The sequence below is a fragment of the Corticium candelabrum genome, chromosome 2 (genome assembly GCF_963422355.1).
Source record: "Corticium candelabrum chromosome 2, ooCorCand1.1, whole genome shotgun sequence".
Taxonomy (NCBI): domain Eukaryota; kingdom Metazoa; phylum Porifera; class Homoscleromorpha; order Homosclerophorida; family Plakinidae; genus Corticium; species Corticium candelabrum.
Genome location: NC_085086.1, coordinates 4,548,283 through 4,573,187, shown reverse-complemented (window position 1 = coordinate 4,573,187; position 24,905 = coordinate 4,548,283). Strand labels below are relative to the sequence as shown.

General features: G+C 38.5%; 2 protein-coding genes across 4 annotated transcripts; one reads left to right on the top strand and one right to left on the bottom strand.

The window, feature by feature from the left end:
• The first annotated feature begins 2,030 nt into the window (after nt 1-2,030).
• LOC134176182 (CUB and sushi domain-containing protein 3-like) lies at nt 2,031-15,439 on the top strand. 3 transcript variants are annotated; one of them, XM_062642867.1, is made up of 16 exons: nt 2,031-2,112; nt 3,823-3,913; nt 3,994-4,476; nt 4,545-4,994; nt 5,099-5,275; nt 6,137-6,313; nt 6,611-6,802; nt 6,861-7,055; nt 7,111-7,284; nt 7,353-7,538; nt 10,745-10,924; nt 11,002-11,178; nt 13,398-13,577; nt 13,661-13,837; nt 14,855-14,911; nt 14,981-15,439. In XM_062642867.1, the coding sequence occupies exons 1-16, from the start codon at nt 2,068-2,070 to the stop codon at nt 15,271-15,273; spliced, it is 3,234 nt and encodes a 1,077-aa protein (XP_062498851.1). In that variant the 5' UTR covers nt 2,031-2,067; the 3' UTR covers nt 15,274-15,439. The 3 variants fall into 3 exon arrangements, with proteins under 3 accessions (XP_062498851.1, XP_062498852.1, XP_062498853.1); XM_062642868.1 differs by lacking the exon at nt 6,137-6,313; XM_062642869.1 differs by lacking the exons at nt 13,398-13,577; nt 13,661-13,837.
• A 4,545-nt stretch (nt 15,440-19,984) lies between these two features.
• LOC134176331 (uncharacterized) lies at nt 19,985-23,474 on the bottom strand. Its single transcript, XM_062643002.1, has 6 exons — nt 23,150-23,474; nt 22,037-23,014; nt 21,509-21,603; nt 20,393-20,497; nt 20,313-20,351; nt 19,985-20,263 (listed from the first exon to the last, which is right to left on the bottom strand). Exons 1-6 carry the CDS (start codon nt 23,472-23,474, stop codon nt 19,985-19,987), a joined length of 1,821 nt encoding a protein of 606 aa, XP_062498986.1.
• Between the last annotated feature and the right edge of the window lie 1,431 nt (nt 23,475-24,905).

Here is a 24,905-nt window from a genome sequence, read left to right as displayed (position 1 = left end):
TCATTACCAAAACATCCTTTACACTTAAAACTTTGACACTGTGAGAAGAAGAGTCGTAAATCCAACTAGTCCTATTTTGGAAATTGCATTTTCCAGCGTCAACGGCAGTTTACAGACGTCAGCTATAGTGGGGATGGCACTACATCTGGGATTGCAATCAGTGTATACAGTACAGCATCAATCTATCCCTATAGCTATACTTCATAGTTATCTATTGTGTTTTTACTCAAAATCGTTTTGGATAAAATAGCTTAGCTGAGATAGAATTAAAGTACGACTTTTGATCTACCCTTTGACCGTACCTTGAAAGGTTTGTCTAGTCATATAATTAGAGGTCGTACCTGATTTTATGATCCTTTACTTAGCCGGCTGTTCTGTAGATGCTACCGTTAACAATAGATGACGATACCAAAGTTAAGTTACGATTCACCTTCTCTGTTTCCCGGACTATCTGGCGACAACCTGACGGTGCTCATTTTCGGAAGTTTTGTTCTATATATTTTTAATCATTAATGGCTAACAAATAATTTAGTGTTATATCTGCTAAGATAACGTTCGTCCTTGTTTTTGTAACGTGTGATAAAGAATGAGGAGACATCGACAGTGCTTTTCTCCAGAAAGAGTACAATCAAGAAGAGGATTTGCGGATCACCGGAAAGGACGGAAACAGGATGGGGCACCAAGAGCATGTGCTCCCCCGACAGTGCAATACTATTTAGACTGGAGCTAACTGTCATCGGCGTGAAGTTTGACAAGTTTTTTTGTACCTCTTTACGAGTCGAACTATCTTATTTCGCGTAACGAAAACTCTTAATTAATTATATTCTCGCGCGCAACAACAACATTGTCTCCACTTCCTCACGTGCAAATGAGAGGTATCAGTTCCATGTTCGTATGACCCGAAATCCGAAGGTTTGGGAATTTGCACACACTGCACACAATAATGATCTATTGTTGGACAGTATACTCAATTTGCATACAATATTTTCCCGGGTAATGAGTCGACTGTGGGTTGTCGGGTCTCTTTGCGCGGCTGTCGGTTTGAGGGATTGCGGTTACACTTCGATCTTCACAGTCCCATTGCTGCGACGACTATTTCTCGTTAGCTTTTTGTTGGCCAAAAGTCGGTAGAGCGGGTAGCTACAGTCCCATTGCTGCGACGACTATTTCTCGTTTGCTTTTTGTTGGCCAAAAGTCGGTAGAGCGGTTAGCTACAGACTATTTACACTAGACTTCAAAGCGCATATAATTAATTAATGCGCATCGAATGTGCACTATTGACCCGTATTGACGTTTTTACACTTAGAGTGAGCATTGTCTGTCAAGCCGCATACAACGCTCAAACCACATGCGAAGGTGGTTTGAAGGTGGCTTCGAAGAGCGTTGGTGGTTGGACGTGACTACCCACGCAACTCTTCCAGCGATGTGGGTTGAACGGCGCGTTGAATACGCATAGACACCATTGCATCTTTCTGTCTCTTGAAGAAATGCATTTATACAAAGCAGACGCCTTGTGAGTAACAAGCGACAATTCTAGCGCCTGCTACTTAAAACAATCTGCAGACATCTAGATTTTTAAGCAAGAACCGCGACGCCAACGATGCCTTCTAGTAGGTCATTTACGTCCAAGCTTGTTGTAGTACAATGCACTGATGTAATATTCATCAGATTAGTACCACTGGCTGGTGCTAACTGACGTAGCAGGATGTAGCGGTATGACACTAAATGTATTTACACGTAATTAGTCAAAAACGCGGAAACGCAAGAGTGATGTCATGCGCGTAACCAGAATACAATGAAAACCACTGACAAAGAAACAGATGACCGCAAGCTTAATTTATTTCCCAGTAGTTTGACCGTTTTTTGGAAAGCTACCTATCTTAGTACTAACGTCTATAAATCTGTTACTACTTTTCACGCGTTATAGCAATTTTATCTGTAGTGCATGTGTCTCTGCCAGCTATTGTTACAGATCTACAGCCGCTATACAGAGTCACCTTACCAGAAACGGAAGTAACGACCCACGTTATCAACGCGCAGGAGTGATTCTTCTCTGAATACACAGAGATGCACAACGCTGCTTGTCGCTCTGTTAAGAAGATACAGCTGCAGGTCTCGGGTAAATTTGTGTGTGTGTGTGTGTGTGTGTGTGTGTGTGTGTGTGTGTGTGTATGTGTGTGTGTGTGTGTGTGTGTGTGTGTGTGTGTGTGTGTGTGTGTGTGTGTGTGTGTGTGTGTGTGTGTTCAAATGTTGTCTGCCAATGATGTGACTAGTCACTAGTCTACTTCCTTTTCTGAACAAAGAACTGCTGTTTCTATACGTAAAATATGGAGGCAGCGCCTATACTTCGACTAGCCTTCTAACATACCTTTTCGATGTGCTCAGAAGTGACATCATTTAAATAGAAATAACGTACATTTTAGATCTTGCCATTGCGACACAAGCCGTAGCAGTTTGAATCTTATATTAATTAAGACTTCCGTTGGTCGCGTGATGCCACTCTATGACGCCCAAGACGTCATACCACCTGCTGATGGCGTGATACACAAATTAGCAAACATTGCGCTAGAAGGAATTGCCAAAATCTCTAGTAAGCAAGGCGATATAGCAAACTGTTTTGTTACACCCGAAGCTTGAAAGACTATAGGATGCAGTAACGCTGCCGGCGCACAAACACCAACGACCAACCGACCAACGACGCGTTAGGGTTAGATTGTTATCGCTGGTATTATTTTTGGCATTGCACTCTCTTTTCACTCTCACTTTAGACTTAAAAATCGCAATGACTTCTGTATTTTTACAGCCAGTCTTGTAAACTGGGCCTATACGCGAGGCTAAAGATTCTGCATATCAAGGTCTCAGTATAATAGCATGTGATTGTCACGAGAGTGCATGGATGCCGCCAACATCTAAGTGTTGCAATGACGGATGTTGCAGCAGCCATAGCTTTATCACTCTAGTGTTTTCTAAAGTACGTTGTCAAATTTGCAGACATGCACATTTTCTAGGATTTCGCAGTGGCGTAAGGGGTTTCCAGGTGCGCAAAAAATCTATCTGTCTAGTGGCTGTGCGATAACTGTACATAGAATGTCTTTCTTATAGGTATTTGGTTGTTTTTGGCTGGCTTCTATGTGGAGTGACTTACTATGAGCTCCCAGAGTCAATGCTCTGAAGAGAGACATGTATATACTAAAGACCTTGATATGCAGAATCCTTAGCTTCCCTTCTATGTAGGCCCAGTGCCATTGCAAAAAAATCCGACAGTCATTGCCATTTTTTTAAGTCTCAGGTGAGAGTGAACAGAAAGTAGACTGACAGGTGTCGTTACACAGCGCGATGCTAAAAATGATACCATGCAGAGATAACAATATAACTCCAGCGCGCATCGTGGGTCGACTGCATGGCCGTATTTGCTTTCGCATTTCGGGTAATAAGTTGTTGCATATTTGGGGAATGAGCTATTCTATTTTGATTAGAATAGTGTGTAGGGTATGGGTGCGAAAGTGAGTACTTCTGGGAGGAAACGATGTGCAAATGCGTGTGCTTGTGCGTGTGCGCGCGCGTGGGCGTGTGTGTGCACGAGATCGTGCGTTTGTGCGCATAGGCATGCCTGTGATTGGGCATGAGTGTGCATGTGTATGGGTGCCTGTGTGTGATGTTCGCGCGCAAGGGTGTGTGTCTATTTTGCTGTGTAGATAGAGTGGCTGGCAAACAAGTGGAACTTAGTGCTTTCAAACGATGTTGTTTATCTGTATCTACTACCATAACTTCAGTTGCCATTCTAGTTAACTAAATGCTTAATTAATGTTGTCGTTTAACTAGTTGTTTCTCATATCGTTGAAAAGAGCAATGACCAACGTACCGCTGCTATTTGCTGTGACAGTTTTCTTGTTTCAACTACAACTTTCTCAAGGTATGTATTCATAATCGTTACATTACACAATTACCGTACAATCACTAATTCGTTTAATTGACATCAACATTTAATTACAGGAAATGAAATATCTTTACTATCAGCAAAAGCCGAATTGAGCCCCGATACCTTCACATCTGCTACAAATTCTTCTAGACAGTCTAGTGCATCTGTGGCCATTGATGGAGACAACAGAAAAGGACGTGCCGGTGGATCGCAAGAGGAATTTCTGAAATGTGCATCTACGTCCATGAAGCAAAAATCACTAAGTAATCCGGTGAAGCATTTGTTAGTAAGAATGGAAAGAGCAGAATACATCTCGTATGTAAGACTACATTTGAGAGATGGATTAAGGAGACAGCACTTGCAGAACGGTCTAACGGTTAGTGTGGGTAACAGCCCTGACATCCAACATGCCTCATCGTGTGGTAACGAAGCGTACAACGCCGTGCGTCATGGACAATCACCGTTCTTTATTTGCATGAATTCTGCACAGTACATTTGGATCGTTTTACGAAATAGTCGATGGCCACTTCAAGTATGCGAAGTACGCGCATATAGTGGTATGTACGATATTTACTGTTTGCTATGCTCGAGCACTATTTGTCAATTTGTATGCATTTTGCTATAGGTTACATGAATTTGACTGCTCCAGGTATCGCATCATTGTCACACGGTTCATTTCAACAAGTGTCCTTTGCTAGTAATGCTGTTGATGGCAATTCCGCTATTGGAAATTCAGGAGGTAACGGATTTCTAAAATGTGCTATCAATGACATTGGTAATAGTGAAAAAGATCAGCTTCAGTTTCTTCGTATCTCTTTGGGTCACGAGCAAGAGGTTCTGTTCATTCGACTGCATTTGAGAGATGAAAGTCGCCGCTACTCACACCAACAAGACTTGCTTGTTGGGGTAAGTAGCTCACACCATGTACATGATTCCCAAAAACAATGCGGCTCCGCATATGATAAAAGTCAAGGACAGTCACCAACTTTTATCTGCAAAGCTACTGGAAGTTATGTCTGGTTGACCTTGACGTCACCACATTATCTGCAAGTCTGTGAAGTAGAAGTATATGCAGGTAAATAGTATTTTATCGTTGAAGTTATTGATGTAGTACAACATGATTTCTGTCACGTTTGACTTCGCAAATCATTATAATTTTCGATTCTGTTTCTATATCAGTCGTTCGCTGCGTTTCTCTCAGTCACCCTGCAAATGGACAATATCGCATAACAAGTGACTCCGTAGGTGGATTTTTGTCGGTTAATTGCAACCAAGGATATGCTCCGACGTCACCAAATCATGCTACATGTCAAAGCAGTGGAAACTGGAGTCAACCAATTCCGACTTGCGAAATAGGTAAAGATTATTCAAATTATGTTGTATTTACTAGGAAGTATTTTTTTCTACTACAGTTAATCTTATTAGCTAAATCCATCTATATGACGGGATCGCACAACTTACCTTCCAACCTACTGCATTCATACACCCATGTTGTGTTTGAGTCACGTGCATAGCGATCGTAACACCGCTATCAAAAAATGACCCGACTCGGAAGACATGTATCTTTTAATAAGAAAAGGACCTTTTATAAACGTGCTGACGTCTTCGTCGACTCAATCGACGAGGATTTAGCGCAGAGTGGACTGAATGAAACACGTGTGTACGGAGATAGCAATCGTACTACGGACAATACAACAAATAGCGGCAGCGTATACCGTTGAGCAAGAACAAATTCTATTTAGCAAGTATTGTTAGCTATCGCAAACACGTTTAATTAAGATACCGTTGTGAGGCGCAAGATTATTAAGTAATTAGATATTATTTGTTAATTAATTTGACAACCTAAAGTGTCAATTTCGAATTCGTCCAAGATTTTTGCAAGATTTTCATATTTTGAAAATGTTATATTTAACCGTTTAAAGATATTGTGTTTACACACACACACACACACACACACACACACACACACACACACACACACACACACACACACACACACACACACACACACACACACACACACACACACACACACACACACACACACACACACACACACACACACACACACACACACACACACACACACACACACACACACACACACACACAACACAACACACACACACACACCATGAACTGACAACTCTCTTTTTGTGCTACGCGAGTTGCAAATATGACTATGAGTGCTCCTGAGCCATGATTTGCGAATTCTAGAGGTAAATTGTGGACCTCCCCTCAATATAACATTGGGACAATATTCTGGAAATGTCTTCACGTACAAAGGAAAAGTGGAATACGGCTGCAATAACGGCTATCACTTGGAAGGTCCCAACATCGTCATATGTCAGCTGAATGGAGCATGGAACACAACGGACAAATTGAAGTGTAAACGTAAGACTGTTTTAAATGTTTTTCTTGCTGGTTAGTTACAAATGCATGCATGTAATCGTATTACTGCACGGTTTAATACGAAACAGCAGAGTGTTTGGATATCGCAATTCTCGGAGCCAGCAGGTATCAATCTCTTTTTATATGCAGTTAACAATGTGACTGTTATACATATAGTGTTATTATCATATAAGCAGAAGTTAGAGCTACAAGTATGAACGATTTCTATAAACATATCCTACTAGTTAGAACTAATGTTATAGCTATTTCTATACTTTTCTACTTGTATATTTTTTATAGCTCATTGCCTTAAACCTGACCATCCACAACACGGCAGAGTAAACATTTTGACAAAAGTTGCAAATGAAGGACAGCTGGATGTTGGTACGAGCGTTCAGTACGTCTGTTTTGAAAGCTACGTACGGGACGGAGACAACACGAGAACATGTATCAGATCGCTCAGATGGTCAGGAAGAGCTCCCACGTGCAGAAGTCAGATTATTGTAACGAGTATAATTGTTATGCAGTCTATAACTAGTTTAAATTTTAGAGGGAGACTGTGGAAGGAGTTTTACCACCCCCAACGGTAGATGCACATCGAGTGGCAGTTATATGAACGACAGAAGAACGTGCACATGCAATGAAGGCTACAAGTTTTCAAATTCTCTAGATAAACAAGAAATTGCAACATGTGTAATAAATAAGAATGTGGCTTCTTGGAACAAACCTCTACCAAGCTGCAAACGTATGGTATTGTTTTCTAACGTATTTATCTCATCTGGAAACGTCTTTCTGCCTAGCGATAACTTGTCCTGAACTAAATGAATCAACAAATGCTTTTATGAAGTACGGAGGGAATTTCTACCGAAACGTTACAACATTTAAGTGTCCGTCGGGATTTATACTGCGAGGTTCTGATAGCATATTTTGTCAGCATGATGAAACGTGGTCGGGACCGCTACCATCGTGTATCAGTAAGTAAATTCGTACACACTAATTTTCTATATCAATAATATTGTCATTATTGTAATATCTGTTCTAGAAAAACAATGCCGTCCATTAACATTTTCAGGACATGGCACAATGCACACCGAAAAAAAATCCAAGCCATTTGAATACGGTCGTACTGTCTACTATAGCTGTAACAGTGGCTACATTTTAAAAGGGTCCGTATTGAGAAAATGTCAGGCATCAGGACAATGGACTGGAACCCAACCAGTGTGTCAGCGTAAGTAAAAAACGCGCATTCATTAAAAAGATAGCTATACGTACAGATTCTAACCTTCAACAGCGCACGCTGTCGGAACAAAAGAGTAACTACAAGGATTTACTGCTTATATTGCTATTAGCAAGCGATATAGATCAGCGGTAACTTTGTTTAATATTGAAAATACCTTTAAAGGGCATTAGAAGGTACATGTTGTTTTGGTTCTTATTACATGAGTTAAATTTTGCAACACAATCTATATTCATAAAATATTTTATTGATAATAGATTATTTGATTTGCTTCTCATGTTTAGTATTGTTAAATTAATCTTGTTAAAGTCATTACACCCTGTGCCCTTTTAGGCTGGGTTATGCGATTACACCAATATGCAATAAAGCAGAAAAAAAGGAAAATGGAACTGTAAAAATTGAGGACAGGCAATGCTAACAAAAATGCATCTGCATTGTGACGTAGCTATGGGAAGGCAAAGTTTAGTAGCAGCACGTTTTATCGAAATGTCTGCCAATTTCCGTTACTGTATGACGTGCCATACAATGCGAGTGTATTGCTTGATAAGTCTATTCTTACCGTTACTAAGATTTGTTGCAAAATACCTAATGCATGGTATGTGTTGGACAGCAAATTCGACAGAACAAATGAGGCAGTGAAGCGTAACCTGTCGCCATAAAGGTGATCACGTGATGAAAGTAAGGAAACAAACTAACGCCATAACTATAGGTTTTTACAAGAAAACGGCAACGTGGTGCGTTTCTGTCTTAGTTAAATTAAAGAATTAAACGTAACTCACATAAACAAGGGATCATAAATAATATATTGGTTTCAGATTCCCAAGTAAAGATAAAAGATATACGCCAGGGTTTGCAATACTGTAAATAGAACTTTTATAGTATATATGATGATCAAACACTTCAGTTTTCTGCTGTGATTTTTAGATGATATACGAATTCAAAGAAGATGATCTACTACGGAATATCAACTATTACAAAGCTATTTATAGGATGTCGCCGCCGCCATTCTAATACCGCACAGTATTTTTGTTCCGTACGTTGTCTAGAGTATGTTCATCATTGTGGTACTGCTAAAAATCTCACTAACATAGTCCTCGTCACCTGACTTTGCCAAACGGAAGCTGGAGTAACAAAGAGTATATAAAGCTTTGCTTTAGCCAAAGGCCCAATAGAACAAGCAGTTGAAACAAACCTAACCAATGAATATTGCAACAGGTTGCAACAAACTATCTTGACCAATTTAGCATTGATGGCAACATAAAAACTTGGCAAAAATAGATCCAAATGCCAATGATAATACATTATAACAGCAAAATTGGTAATCCTTGATTGACAATGAATCGTGCCACAGTTTCAACATATTGTCGTTCGATCTGACAATCACCCTACAAAGCATTCCTACACTACCAATTTCTAATTTATTGAATATTTAGCTAACATTTAAAATATCAGTTCATAAGTAAATCAACAGGTTACCTTAATTAATTAATTAATAAAGTATTTTTGTGAATACAAATGTGAATTCTTGCTTTGATTCTAGACGCGTGCGCATCGGTTAATTGCAATTTCGCTAAAACGTGTCAACTAAACAGCAAAACAAATGCTGCAGAATGTCGCTGCTTAGAGAAAACTGAATGCTCGTCGGATCGTGATTCAGTTTGTGGATCTAACGGCGTTACTTACCTCAATAAATGCTCATTCAAAGTGTCAGCCTGTCAAGAAGGCAAGAACAACATTACCGTTGCAGCAAAGGGAGACTGCCTGCTTGGCAAGATAATGCATATAATTTTATATATTTTTTAAATTTTATATTTTTAAAGGGGCATCGAAAGGGCATCGGTCACACATCTATTGCAATAACAGGTTTTGAAAAGGAATTTTTTATTCGCCCATTGGCGTACATTTTCGGTTCTGGGGGTAATGGTTAAATAGCAAATATATTTAGTTTATAAATCGTATACAACATACCAAATATTAGAGGTGATCAAATTGATCGATATTGAAAGGATCTGTTTCTAGAGTGATTAGTGCTGGTGAGAAACGGTTAAGATGTTTTAGTCATCTAATTGTTAGAATAAAACGTAGTTAGCGTGGGCTAGGTTTTGTATTATTACGCTTAATGAACATGCGTTGTACCGCATTGCTTACATTAATTTGTTTCCGACGTTGCTGATTTATTTGTATATATATTAAAATATGCTATTCTAAATACGAGCTCATACTTTCATGCAGTATTCTTGTGTTCTAACGGTAGTAGACATATACGGTGATTAGCTGCCTCGTGAGTTTGCACCCCAGACGATCGTCACCCCTCTGCTTTCATTCTAATTGCGCATTACTTTATTCACGACAATGCAGTATGGCATTCTAGGAAATTTTTCTAAAGATAGACAACTGGATATTGGTACATACGTGACTTTCCACTAGCTAAATATGGGACTGGGATAAAAATACGACAACTTCGCTCTTGTAGTCAGGAATAACGTCTATGTGTAAAAGTTAGATAATTTAATTGCGACTAAAATTTTAGTACAATGGTTGTGCTTAATCTAGCTTAGATTTTACTATAGAGAGAGAGTGCATGTGGAATGAAATCAAACGCGTCGAAGGCCGTCGTGACTGACCTAAATAGAAAATATATCACAAATATTCAAGCAAGCAATTAGATAAAGAAATAAGACACTGCATCGGTATTAACATTATGCAACTTGAAGGAAGATATGGCACAAATATTGCGTTCATTTCATTGTTTTGATACCGTAAAAAATCTTTTAAGAGATATACTTGGCAGTATTTAGAAGCACATATTTCTTGCTGTACTTAAAACCATTCTCAAAATAAAGTGTATAGCGATGTCAGAGGCTTACATATATTGTGAAATGAGCAGCAGCTGTTTATTGTTCAGTAGTTATATATTATCTACAAATGTCTAAGTTATATCTTTTCTAAAGATGTTGTGGCATTATATATTCTAGTCCTAGCAATATCCACACAAACACAAATTACAAATATTTTCTTACTAGTCAAGCGTGCGTAAATCACTGATATATGACATCCTTAAAAGCTTGTAACTCTTTTGTAAAGACGCCTTAGACTAATTAGACAAGAGAATTATTTGATTGATTGACTTTCATTTCTTTGTAAAAAGTTTGCTTATGTCAACATAAAATAAGTAATAAGAATTTTGTTCATTTTAGAAATACAATGCCCGAACATTTCTAAAGAAGCCATAAACAATGGACGCATTCTTAACACCAATAGACTATTTGGATCGCTAGCTGTGTACGAATGTAATGCGGGATACCGCGTTGTTGGAAACAGAACTAGAACATGTCAGCAAAATGGAACATGGTCTGGCAATCCTCCCATTTGTCAAGGTACTCATACAATTAAGAAGATTTTTATGCAATGACCTATTAAACAACTTATTGTATTTGTAACATATTTTCCTCAGGCAGCAAATGCGATACACTTATATCGCCAAACAACGGCAACGTTACTATTAAAATTTTGCAATCTGTCGCCATCGCTACGTATTCTTGCAATGCAGGATATACATTGGAAGTCGGAGGCATTACTAGAGTCTGTTTGCCAAACGGAGTGTGGAGTGGAAATCAACCGTCGTGTAAACGTAAGCAGAAAAATCATTTCGTGCACTATGATAGTACTGTATGTTTTGGTACATATGCTTAACGTATTAAGACGAGCATTATTGGCGCCTGTATTTGACATTAAGTTGTCGCTCTTCACAATACTTTATCATAATCTTTGACCTTGGTATAGTTATCAGCTACAAAAGTGACAGACACTAAGTATAATGTGTTAAGGGACATATACACAATCATAGTTCAAATCTCTAAAACATATACAAATTCTATTTGCTTATTTCTTGTTGTAAGCTTAATTCTGGCTGGGCTACCGTCCCTAAATAGGAATACTTCTTTACTTTCGTGTTATACCAGTAGATATATTACTAAATTACCGAGCTTCTATTTTGTGCAAACAGCTATAATAGTCTGTCTAATTCTATTGATGCAAATAAGGACAAATATTTCTAGTTTTTAGTCCGCAAACGGGCAAAGTCGTCGGACGTGATGATCATTACTCATCGTTTGTTAAATGTTTATTGCAAACGTGATTTTTCGATTGCGGCAAAATGGTCAGTAACTTAAACATTTCAAATTCAGCAAGTATAGTACAGACGTTATACTAAAAGCAACAGCAAAGAAGCTAAGATTGATATTTCACCAATTCATGTTGTACTTTGCAATAACTGTGCAATCTAATAACTTGAAGAGCTTGAATCAGAATAGCTATTAGGCATGTAAATAAAATGGAAATAGTCATAAACGTTATCTGAAATTATCTTCCGCAACAGTAGGCGACAACATGCTGTCACTTTCCCACCTACAATCTGGTGGGGAATGCAAACATTGTCTCTAATATACTTTATCCTAACTATAATCTTGTTGTTCTCTGTCTTCAATGTACGTCTACAGACCACATGGCAAACGCTTCAGTATCTAAACAAAACCTCAATTACTATAGAGCTGTGAGAATGAAAACCAGAAATCGCATGTTGTGCTTACAATGCATCACTCACTTGCACTAAATATCAAACAACGTGAATTACACACATAGCCTAGAAATTAAGATGTTGTCCTTGCCAAGTCTGCCAATGAAGGGAAGGTCTGACGGGGATTTTATTTTATGGTATATCAATTTGCGTCTTAGACTGCATGGAATATTTGTCTTAAGAATCCAGAACATATATATATAGCGTCAACGATCGTAAAGATCTTGCCACTGTTTGCATACGATGGTTCACATTGTATTTGCGTCAGCAGAAAACTAGTTCTGCTATTCATAACTTCTATTGCAATAAGGAAAGTAACAAAAAGCATTTTCTGAAATTTACTAATTACGTTATATATGTTACTGAAAGTAGACTGTGTGAATCCAAAATTTTCCCAATGCGACTACAGACATAGAACATTATTACATGAGTGTAAGACTCATTAGAAAATATTAGCTTATCGTATTCTTGTTTAAAATAGGGCTCGTTTTTACCTCTGCCATACAAGAATGGTAGTTTTTGTTTCTTGAATGGTTTGAATTACGACAAATTTTGATGAAATTTTTAAAAGAGCTTTAGTTGCGGAATTAAGATTTTCAGAAAGGGCAGTCGATTTTACCTGCCATTCTTCCCAAGTACCGCACAAAAATCTATTCAACTTTTCATCATCTGATGTAAGTAAAGAATATAAGGGTCAGTTACAGAAGGACAAAGTGTTACCAATTAGATGGACATTAATGAATTACCATCTATATAGAAACTAGCGACGCTCGAAAAATCATTCTTGGATGCTTTGGTTTTTCTATCTCGTCAGCAGAGACAAGACCACTAGCTGTATTCCATTACAAGAACTCCAAGATCTGGTGAAATGCACATCGCAGCTGACTGATCTTGCATGCATATTAGAGTCTTAATACGCCTCATGAAGGGAAGAGATCTCTTCTCTTCTGCTCTCGTAATTAGAAGTAGACAGTCAATGTCTGGAAATGAATGGACAGTACATCAACGTACTGCACAATTCTCAAGTAACAGTTGAAGATTGCCAGAAATTCCTATCTCAATTTATCTAGCCGCTTTCCTCTGCATAGTTTTAGTTCTTATTCCTTTTCTTCCAAGGCATTATTCTGGTTCAAAAACATCTATATAAGCACGTAAATCTTTTACGAAAAAGGTTTGAACGCAATTAGACATAAGAAATATCAAGTTTTGATGTTAATAATTATGCATATGAAGAAGCATAAAATTTACGCAAATACAAATATTTTCTTTCCTAGAAATACAGTGCCCGGATATTTCTAAAGAAGCCATCAAAAATGGCCGCATTGTTAGCAACAATAGGCTGTTTGGATCGCTAGCTGTGTACGAATGTAATGAGGGATACCGCATTGTTGGAAACAGAACAAGAACATGTCGACAAGATGGAGCATGGTCAGACGACCCTCCCTTTTGCCAAGGTAACAAATAAAATTACTAGATAGAGATTCATATTCTGTCCAATTACTCTAATTAACTCAATTGTAACATATACCTTCCTCAGGTAACAAATGCGATACACCCAGAGCGCCAAACAATGGCAACGTTACGACTGAAACTCTACAATCTGTCGTCGTCGCTACGTACTCTTGCAATGCAGGATATACACTGAAAGACGGAGGTATTACAAGAGTCTGTTTTCCAAATGGAGTGTGGGGTGGAAATCAACCATTGTGTAAACGTAAGTACTGTAAAATATGGTACAAAAATCATTTATGCATGGGCATAGTGCTGTATGTATGCTATCCATGAACCGGCATTATGGGCATCTGTAGTTGACATTAAAATGTCGCTCTTCATGCATACTTGACATTCCTTTAGTAATCCTCGACACTGATATACTTATCAGCTAAGTAAACAATAAGTTTAAAGTTGAAATGGTGATCATGATGAGGTAACGCATTGAAAGTCTTATGGGCAAAAGCCAAATATTATTATCAACGTATAGTCACTCTACTTGGCTTAGCATTTTATAATCATATTACCCTTTTAATTTTAGCACATGCCAAATATTTAATATAATAGTGACCACTCCCGTTTTAACTATATTTGAGAACAAAAGATAGAAAACCCTTCACAAAAAAAATATATTTTGGAATTGTATTTAACTAAAATCCATTTGTGTAAACATTTTCTGAGTGACATCTATCTAAATCAATTTCTCTCTACTGCGATAAATGATCTCACCTTTGACTGAGCTAGCTATCTTTATGGCAGATACTTACACTTAGTCATTCACACAAGATAATTTCATTTTTTCTGGTGTAAGAACCATATTTCTATATTTTCCACACTATTATACTGAGTATTTAACTTTGAAAACTTGTATAACTTTAGTAACCAAATAATTTGTTTGGAATCTATGTTAATTAACTAGCTATTCTCTGAGAAATAATTACTTGTTATGTGCCTAAAGGTAATATCAGGCAAAAGAGGTACTTAAAGTTGTATTTTTATAATAGAATCGCACATATAAATTAATGTTTTTTATTTGAAAATATTTAGTTTGTGTTATATTTTGTAATAAAATGTATTCTATTATGTATCTAACAACTTGCGTTTATCTTGCAAGAAGTTATAAGGAACAAACTTAATTTACTCCAAAAATAGAATAATTATAATTTGAAAGTATATGCAGTCGACACCAATCACACATAACAGATTTATAGACTTAGTATTATAAATTTGTGGACGCTAGCTTGCAGCTGCGATTCTCCTCAATCACGTCGAGATGCGAACAAGAAACGTCACGCTGGTATGTAACTATAAAACTGCAGCAGGGTTGACTTACGTTGAGATAATTGGTTTCTACTACTGTTTGTAGTTGTTTTGCTGCAAATAACTTCTTCAGCGCAAGAAATACAAGAAGAAATATCATACAAAGCTAAAATTAAAAAGATCTGTCGCGCCAACAATGCCGTAGCACGCAAGATAAAAGCTGGACATTTTGCGTCCCTTACTGCAACACAGCGAACTCAAGATGGAACTTGCCGTTGCCCAAACTTTCAGAGAAAAGTTGTGTACGCGGTAGGAGTTAACATCAACAGCAAATCCGGAAAAAACTGGAAACTTGAAGTACCGCGGAACTTTTATGTAGCAAAATCCAAAGTTTGCTAACTCAAACTTGCAATATTGAAATTGCTATAATTAATGATTGTTACAAAAGCACGTATTATTGGATAGTACTAATGTGCTTTGAATAATGTTTGTGTGAAGGTATGAGCAGTTCTAAATTACTTTCAAAAACACCTCTGGTACGAAACAACATGATCAAAATTTGTGAAGAGAAGTATAATCCTAACCAATCGTCAGATGGTTTGAAAAATTTAGCATCTAAAAATATGTAATCATCATCATCCATTGTTTATAAAAACTATTTTTGTGTAAAAATGTTTTACAAAACAATCATTCTAGTCTTTTGCAATTACTGTACTTGCAATCTATCGTAATTATAGAATCTTTAGGTTATTTTACTGCTTACACAAACCCTACATAATTGGTTACAGAAATCGACGCCAAGCACGAGATATGAGAAAAGGAAAGTTCACTGTATACTCTAACAACAGGAGCTTGCTACATGTTGACCAAACCATGAATTAAGTGCACAATTGTAACCCGTCTTGATGGTAAACGCTACTAGTTGGTCTAAATAGTACCCTCCGATAGAACAGACTTCAAAAGTAAAGCGGTTCACAAAATCGTAATGCAAAAAATTAAAGTTAGCTATATACAAGCAGATCTACTCAAAGGATTAAGGCAACAAATGATATAAAACTAAAGCTTCTTCACTTTCTTATTTGTTCAAGTGGTTTTATTTTTTCAAAACTAGAACTGTTTAAACTCGCATTTACATGTCTATAATTATTGATTTATAAAAACTGCTGAGAGAATGCACAAGGCCTGTCGTCAATTTGTCTCGCCAGCATCTGACTGGTAAAAACATTTAATGTCTCAGCTACCAACTGTGCTAAGTATAAATTTAAGTGCACGTGTTACTACTTATAGTCTTTAATTTTCACTGGACTTCTGCACAATATAGCGGGAGATACCTAATCCGTATTTGTGACACTACACTGTGTCAGTTGCAAGGACGCGTTGTTGCTATTGTATCTTGCTTGATATAACAATTTAGAAAGTCTCTTTAATAAATATATGTAGAATTGTAAGTGTACGGATATAGAAAATACACTATTATCAACTATTGCTAATACGTCGTTCAAAATTTTCATGAATTCTATTCAAAAACATATTGGCTACTAACATCAATCTCTACTTGTGAAAGAAATCATCTACAAATGAGTGTCTTTTATGTATGCGGGCAGGTCTTTCCCGTGTAATGAGAAAATAAGGACTTCTTTTCATTTACAAGTAATTGTTGCTTTACAAACACAACGTCTCGCGTATATATATATATATATATATATATATATATATATATATATATATACAAATAATGTGTAACTGTATGTTAAAATGTGTCTATTCTTACTCGGATATGGGTCAACCACATCTATACTACTATTCACTGAGCGTTTTTAATGCTTACTACAAATTTACCCTGTTGCTAAATCGTTTTCGGCTGGTTGTGAACAGTACCTTGATAAGTCACACTAACATGTCTGGAGTTACTAGCAGTTAAAGCACTGATACAATCTCCATGTCCGAAATATATAAACAGAACTACAATTATGATCTAAACCAATTAGCGGTTGATTGAAAAAATTATATACTTAATCAGACTCCATTGTTGAAACAAAATTTCTCTCGCAAAATATTTCTCTAAATCAAACCAACTAGTATAGCGTGTACTGCAATCATTTAAACAAACAAGTGAACGATAAACTTACACAAACCCTGATAATACAGCAAAGAACTATGACACTGAGGGTGTCAAGAAACGCCGTACGACTAAGCCAAATTAGTTTTATAATACTGTGCCTGCGTAGTTTTAATATTGTGGCTTGGCTTAACCAGAGGCCTAAAGAGTCCTTGTAAAAATTTGTAATTAATTCATATAACTGATTTTATATTGGAAATATAGCAAAAGCACTTGCTTGCGATTATATTTCAAGAAATACCATTGGCCTTTAGACGTTGTTGCTTAGCACCACTAAACGACAGTCTACTTTGTATATATAAGAGCTGAGCTGCAGCGTTAAAGTTGTCCATGCACTGAGGTCCATGCACAAAACTAAATATATTGAAAGCAGCTGCGATGGCATTAAACCGTTTGTCTCAACTCATTTTTATCGGCCTTTTCTAAGAGTTAGTAAAAATGGTGTAACATTTGTATACATTACTATAACAAATTTGATTTGGTGTGTACCACAAGATTAGAGTTAAGAGAAAGCATTGACTGTTAAACAACATCTACATCGAACACCCTATTGATTACATAGAGCACATTGATGTAGGATGGGTATGACAATTTCTGCATTAAAACGACTTTTTCTACAGATTTTAGCTAAGTTTAAGCATGCAGGAAGTGGCAAGACTTAAGTAGACAGGAACAAAGGCAGTGAGTGACACAATTTCTGTATATATTCCTGGCAGCACAAACAACTATTGCATATATTTGGTACTGCATAGCAGATTATCATATTTTAACAACTTTGAGCAAGAAAATTGCAAGGGTTTTAAAATACAAAACAAATCAGAGTTGTTATGAGCTTCGTCTAAATCAATTAAATATTTTTGGACAAACCTTCAAAAATTTTAAATTTACATTTATATATAGGAAAGTAGCAATTTTTGTATTTATATAATGTAATTGTAACTAAACGTGACAAAAAGTCAACTGCTAGACTGCAATGATAATGAAAATGAGATTTGCTATGTCAGAATTGCTAAACTTTTATTGCGAAGATACCGGTAACACCTTCGTTTGTCTACTTACTAACTAGCTAAAGTTATAAACTCTTTGCAATATCTAAGTTGATGATGAGGGAACTATTGCTATTTATCAAATACCGTTTAGTTGTAGATGTAACATTGGCTACTACCAAGTCACACAATTATGGTAGTCAGTGAAACTAGACGTTAAAAAATTTGTGATGCTATTGTATTCAACAGTAAAACCATTTTAAAGAAGTAGTATATAGAGATTGGTATACTTAGTGGTAATATGTTGTTGTCTTTCTTTTCTCTTTGTTTTATGTATTGTAGTGAATGAATAATAGTGGTTTTATATCAGTAGTTTGTCTGTGTGTAGAGTTTATGTTTGCTGCTAAGTGGGAACTGCATTGTATTTTGGTGAAAGAAAAGATACGTTATTATTACTATTACGTCGTGCTCAATCAGATCGGTCTTGTCTGTATAGTCTATTACCAGGACCAGTAGCAAACACTTCTTCAGAAGTACTCTATTGAGAGGCGGGTGCAGGATCGTAGAACGAACGAAATACACTGTATTACTCTATAGGTGCTCTACTATATACTCTACGATACTGGAAGCACTTGATCACATATATAATTATAAGCAAAATTCTTAGGTACACTCTACAATACGTCCCTCTCTTAAGACGGTGGCTAAGCGAATGGCAATTTCGGGAGAAGAAATGGACTCCATATCACTGCTAGAATCGTCGTGCGAAAGGATTGGTGGACTAGGTGCAGCCACGGGAGGTTCAAGAGGTAGGTACTGCTGAAGACGCTGTACGTGGGCAGTGGTGACGGCACCTGTTACTTGGTAGGAAATTTTGTACAGAACGTCGGACAGCCGTCGAATGACTCTGTAGGCCCCCCTCATAACGCAGTGCGAGATTAGGCGTACGACCTGGTTGACGGGAAGGCAGATGCAGAAGAACCAAGCTACCTTCGTCAAAATGGACGATGCGGTGAGTGACATCATAACATCACTTACGAGAGACAACCGATTTGTCTTGGCCATGACAACCAGCGGTGTAAGCGTCCTTGATGTACTGGTGTACATTGACTTTAAGATCGTGAGGGGTACCGGATGAAACATCAGTTGATAGACGAGGATCACGGCCATGCAGCAGGTAGAAAAGAGTGTTGCCGATGGCCTCAACAAAGCTAGTACGGTATGTAAAAGCGAGGGCTTCTAGCTAGTGATTCCAGTCGTCTTGATGTTTATTGACGACGTGGCCAGAGCTGCAGCGAGGTATCAATTTCTTCGTTCAACTTGACCATTGGTCTGTGAGTGATAGACGCTGGCAAAAAGCTTATCGATACCAAGACGAGTTGCCATGCATCGAAATAAATTGGAAATGAATTGGGAACCACGGTCAGAGATCACGTAGTTTAAGCAACCATGACGAAAGACGATGGAGTTGACAAAAGCATCAGCAACAGTAGCCGTAGTGATGTTCGGAACTGAAGCAAACTCGGTCCATCTAAACACCTTGTCAACCATTACGACCACATAACGTTTGCCGTGAGTCGTGCGTGGCAGTGGACAGAAGATGTCAAAGCCAACAGCCTCGAAATTACGAGATGCACTCAAGAGTTGTGGATTACCCGAGTGACGAGGTGAAGGAGACTTCCGTGACTGGCAAGGAAGACACGAGCGAACGAATGTCTTGACGTCTTGAGCCATACCTTTCCAGTAGAACTGTAAACGAATACGGTGATAGGTATTCTTGTACCTAAGGTGACCGGCGATCGGCAGACCGTGTAAAGCTTTCATAGCTAGTAGACGGGTGGCTGGTGGTAGTATAGGTACATGACAGCGACGTCCGTTGACAACAGCAATGGGCATAAGTACACCGGTACTTGATTCAATCGAAATAGTGCCGGTATCACGAAGAACACGCTCAATTCCTGAAGAAGCTTGCCTTGTTTGAAGGTGTTTCAGAAAGTCGAGCACATTATGTAAATCGAATTAGTTTCCTGTTGTTGCCGGATTTCATCAAGAGTCGCAGAGCAATAATGTCTTGACCATCAGCGAGGACAGGGACGTCAGAAGGCTGTGTCACGAATGTGTCGTTCGGTAGGCGAGACAGAGCTTCAGCGTTATTGTTGGCTTTGCCCGGCAGGTGACGGATAGTGGAATCAGATTCTTGAAGTCTTAGAACCCAGCGAGTTAAACGACCTGCTTCAAAATTAGCAGACATTAGCCATTGAAGACTAGCGTGATCTGTCTCCAACTTGAAGTGAACACCGAGAATATAGTTCCAAAAACACTATCCTCCTTACAGAACGGCCAAAAGCTCTTTCTGGCGGGTATCGTATCGACTATCGGCAGCGTACAACTGACGACTAGCATAAGAAATTACACATTCCTTGTTGTGGTTGTCGACCTGATCCAGAATAGCGGCGACAGCAAGACCAGAAGCATCCGTTTGTAACAGAAAGTGCTTACTCCACTCAGGATGAAGAAGCTGTGAGAACGTGAGATGTTGTTTCAGACTATCAAAACTCTTTGCTGAGCGACATTCCGCTGGAGTAAAGTGTTGTCTCGGAGTAATCGAGTCAGTGGTTCAGTAACAGCGGCGTAAGATGGAACGAAACGGCAGTCGTAGGACGTCAAACCCAGGAATGACTTAAGCTGAGATTTGCTTTGATGCACTTTGAGTAAAGCGACAGCTGTTACTTTAGCGGGATCGAGGCCGATACCGTCAGGGTTGATCAAATATCCTGATGGGAGCGTTGCGGCGGTGGATTGGAAGAAATTGAACCGGATAAAGAAGCAGGATTGCGTTGCAAATTAACGAAACGAGCCGTAGTGGTGACAGGTGTTTGAATTTCGGTAGAATCAAGAGATGTTTGACTAGACTGAGGTTAAGACTGGAAACGAAAAGTGGTTTCTCGTGCCAGGCGTTTGCGGCACTCGGCGATGCGATGTGTATGCTTTTGACAGTAGAGGCATTCAACGCAAAACCTGGAAGTTGTAGATCCAAACTGGACAAAACCACGAGAAGAGGATTCTGGAGATACCGCAGTCTACTGTTGTGACTAAAGGAACTTGATGACGTGACCTTGTTTCGCAAATAACTGTGAACAGTCACTGTCTATATGTAATTTCTTTGCTTCTTGGACAGAACTGACACTCCGGAGAGTGACGCAATTGTATGTTAGTTCCTTGCCCAAGGGAATTTATGTATGTGGCCCTCCCGCAGGCGAACTCTACCCCCAATGCACCGGATGTTGCTAATCTCCAACTGCACACTCTAACCAATTGATCCATATACATACATACATACATACATGGTTCATTCATCTCGAGGGGCGTGTCTGTGACCTCTGCCAACGTACAGCTAGTACAACGCAGAATTAAAATGTCGCTAAACACTAAACTAAACAGACAGCAAGAGTCAAAACTAAAATAAAAGAAACAGAATTAAAGCTATTACAGTACTAGTTTTACACAAACATGTCAGAGTCCATCCAACAGTCTGCATTTCTTCTACATCAAATGGCAAATGATGTGCTAATGGCAATTCTGCACATCTTTCTGAATAGGGAGTTTGATGACGGCTTGCTGAATCTGAGGAACCGCAATATGGGTTCAAAGTGACTGCAATCTACCAGGCCTCTTGACCCAACTTGTAAAGTGTAAAGTTGAGCACTCCACCCAGCTCGTTTACAGGCAGATACCAAGTTGCTATATTTATTTTTCTTATATTCGGATGAGGTGGTAAAGTTCTCTTCAAAGCACACTGTCAATTACAGAAGACTAAGCTCTTTAGTTTTTTGGCACCATAGGATGATGTCAGGGCGAAGAGATGAGTTGGAAATAACAGATGGGAGTACATATGGTAAGCCTGGAAGGTCAACAGAGATTGCCGAGGATCTTGGTAGATGTTCATCTAAGATCAGGTACATGCATTTAAGCACAGAATTGTGACGCCAATTGTATCTCCCACTCTTTAAAGCCGTCCCGCAGTTGTTGAGCACATGTTGAAGGGTTTGATAATTACCACAAAGTGGACAGTCAAGAGAATCAGATTTCTGCCAACGTTGCAAGTTTGATTTATGAGGTAGAGTATTCTGAATGGCGTTTAGACAGAATGACAGGATTCTGTCTTTGAATGACAGTACAGTCTTACTCCAAGTGTCATCATCCACCTGCAAGCGCAGTGTCAAGCCTTGTACAACACAAGCTTTGATGAGATCCAAGCGTCGCTGATCATCAACAATCTGTACTAGTCGTTTCGCTTTACACAAACTGACAAATGTTACATGTGGATGTGATGGTTCTAAAGACTTAAATTGCTTTTGAAATACGTAGATGAAGGGGTTGAATTTCAGAGTTTTGTTCGTAGCAAGAACTAAAGCCTTAGACATTGCTAAGTTTTGAACACGAGCATCTTTGGAATTTAACAGTTGATGGTAACGAGACACTTGACATTTTTTGAACAATGTAGATAGCGAGGGGAGATTCAAACCGCCAAGCTTGAAAGGCATATAGAATCGGCATACATTAGCAGGTCTGGCGAGATGACACCATTTCTTGAGGTACCGTCTTGCAATTGGTTCAACCTGACGCTCAATCCAAGTAAGTGGGAGATCACACACAGACAACAGCCAACTCAGACGAGGAAAAATTCCATTACGATACAGTTGTAGTTTGCTCTTTGTCAAAATAGGAGCAGCATCAACTCTCTCACACAGGTCTTCCAATTTAGTCAGTATACTCGACTTAATATCACACGAGAACAGACACAGATTAATTGGTAATCCCAGGAAAGTTGTACTTTTATCTCCAGCAAATAAGATATCTTGCCCACAGAGTTTTAACTTGGGGTTATAAAAGGTAGATGATGATCGGCTTCTGAACGCGAGCGAGCTACATTTTACTACTCTTGCTTCAATTTTTGACCAATCTAGAAACTTCTGCACCAAATGACACTGTTGCTGACCAGAGGATGAACTGTCTGAGAGTAGCGTTAGATCGTCTGCAAACATAAGACAATTTATGTGTGCCTTGCAAGATGGTAGCCTGTAGCCGATTTAAATAGAAGTTTCAGAAGCTAAAAGTTTGCATAGCAGGCAAGTGACTGAATTAAAGATCGCAACAGAAAGCAGGTCACCTTGAAAGACTCCAATACTATAAGGAAACGATTTAGTGAGAGTGTCGTTCACGAACACGGAACCATACAGATTGGAATATAGGTCTTGCACTATAGATACAATTTTAGATGAACCGTGATAATAATGGATTGTGAAATCAATAAGCTTGTGACGGACACTTCCAAATGCATTCTTAGAGTCAAGCCAGCTACAGCAAATTGATCTCTGCCGCTTCCTAGCATCCTTGAGAGCTGCCATTAGAAGAAATTGATGTTCCAGACAACCAGGCACACCACTGAGGAAAGCCTTCTGAGTGTCAGTAGACCAGTAAAGATTGTCAATCATGAATTTACTTCATCTATCCTTGATGATGTTGGTGTACAACTTGCCAACAGCAGGAGTCAGAGAAATAGGTCGAAAGTTTGACAGGTCAGAACGGTTATCCGTGGCAGTAGGAATCAGTTTGATTACTGCCTTCTTCCACAACTGAGGTATAGACTGACAAGACCAACAAGAGTTGAAGAGATCTAAAAGAGCAGGCCAGAGAGAAGGACATCGTTTGTAGACAACATAGCCGATTCCATCCAGAGGCAAAGGGCTAGATTTAGATCTAGCCTTTTTGACCATTGAGATAACTTCAGACATTGTTATTGGATTGTTATTGAAAGGACTAAAAGGAAGAGGTGGCGGTTTTAACCATTCTGGATAATTAAAGTCTGAGTCACAATCATCAACATTGTAAGAGTTGTAGAAGAACCTGTAAACCTCCTCGTTGAAGCTGACAGGACGAACAGTTGCCTTTGAAGGAGAAAACAGTTTTTTGCTAAAGTTTCAAAAATTATTGTCACAAGCTTCCTGCTCAGTAAAGATATGTTTTTTCTCTTAGATTGTAATTCAGCACGTTTTGCCTTATTGTGAGCACGAACAAGGCGAATCCATTTCAGTTTCAAGCATTCACTGAAGAGACGTTGATACCATCACGTACAGCTTTCCTCTGCTCACTGCGTGCTTTGGTTTTCTCTAGGTGTAAGAATTTGGAGCAACGATTATGACCAGCTCGACAGGCCTGATTGTTTGATGCTTGACTATTTGATGGATACATACATGCATACATACATACATACATACATACATACATACATACATAGTACATACATACATACACTGTTTTTGTACATACGTACATACAAGAGCCCGTAAGGCCCAGGTTCGATAATGTAATCACTATTTTGCAATCTAACGCAACTGTATCAGACGTCACTATCAGAAGTCACTATGGTGTACTTCACACTTGCTGTACTTGCTGTAGATACTTGCTGTAGACTGACCCTGACACTCCGGAGAGAGAGGCAATTGTATGTTAGTTCCTTGCCCAAGGGAATTTATGTGTGTGTCCCTCCCGCACTCAAACTCTAATCCGAAGGTCCCGGATGTTACCAATCTCCAACTGCACACTCTAACCAATTAAGCCATATACATACATACATACATACATACATAGTAAATAAATACATACATACATACATACATACATACATACATACATACATACATACATACATACATACATACATAGTACATACATACATTCACGTACATACATACATACATACATACATACATACATAATATATGTATGTATGTATGTATGTATGTATGTATGTATGTATGTATGTATGTACAATTACGCATAACCACACACCCACACATGCATGCATGCACGTATATGATATGATATATCGGTTATTGTAGACCTTTCATACACATCATAACAAA

Excerpts from the sequence above, each read along its gene's own strand:
- LOC134176182 (XM_062642867.1), top strand. The coding sequence starts at position 2,068 with ATGCACAACGCTGCTTGTCGCTCTGTTAAGAAGATACAGCTGCAG. Across the intron at positions 5,276-6,136 it reads AATTCCGACTTGCGAAATAG|AGGTAAATTGTGGACCTCCC; the intron begins GTAAAGATTATT and ends TGCGAATTCTAG. Across the intron at positions 7,056-7,110 it reads ACCTCTACCAAGCTGCAAAC|CGATAACTTGTCCTGAACTA; the intron begins GTATGGTATTGT and ends CTTTCTGCCTAG.
- LOC134176331 (XM_062643002.1), bottom strand. The coding sequence starts at position 23,474 with ATGATTGACAATCTTTACTGGTCTACTGACACTCAGAAGGCTTTCCTC. Across the intron at positions 20,352-20,392 it reads ACAACCACAACAAGGAATGT|TCGATACGATACCCGCCAGA; the intron begins GTAATTTCTTAT and ends CGCTGCCGATAG. Across the intron at positions 20,264-20,312 it reads AAAGAGCTTTTGGCCGTTCT|TTGGAGACAGATCACGCTAG; the intron begins GTAAGGAGGATA and ends GTTCACTTCAAG.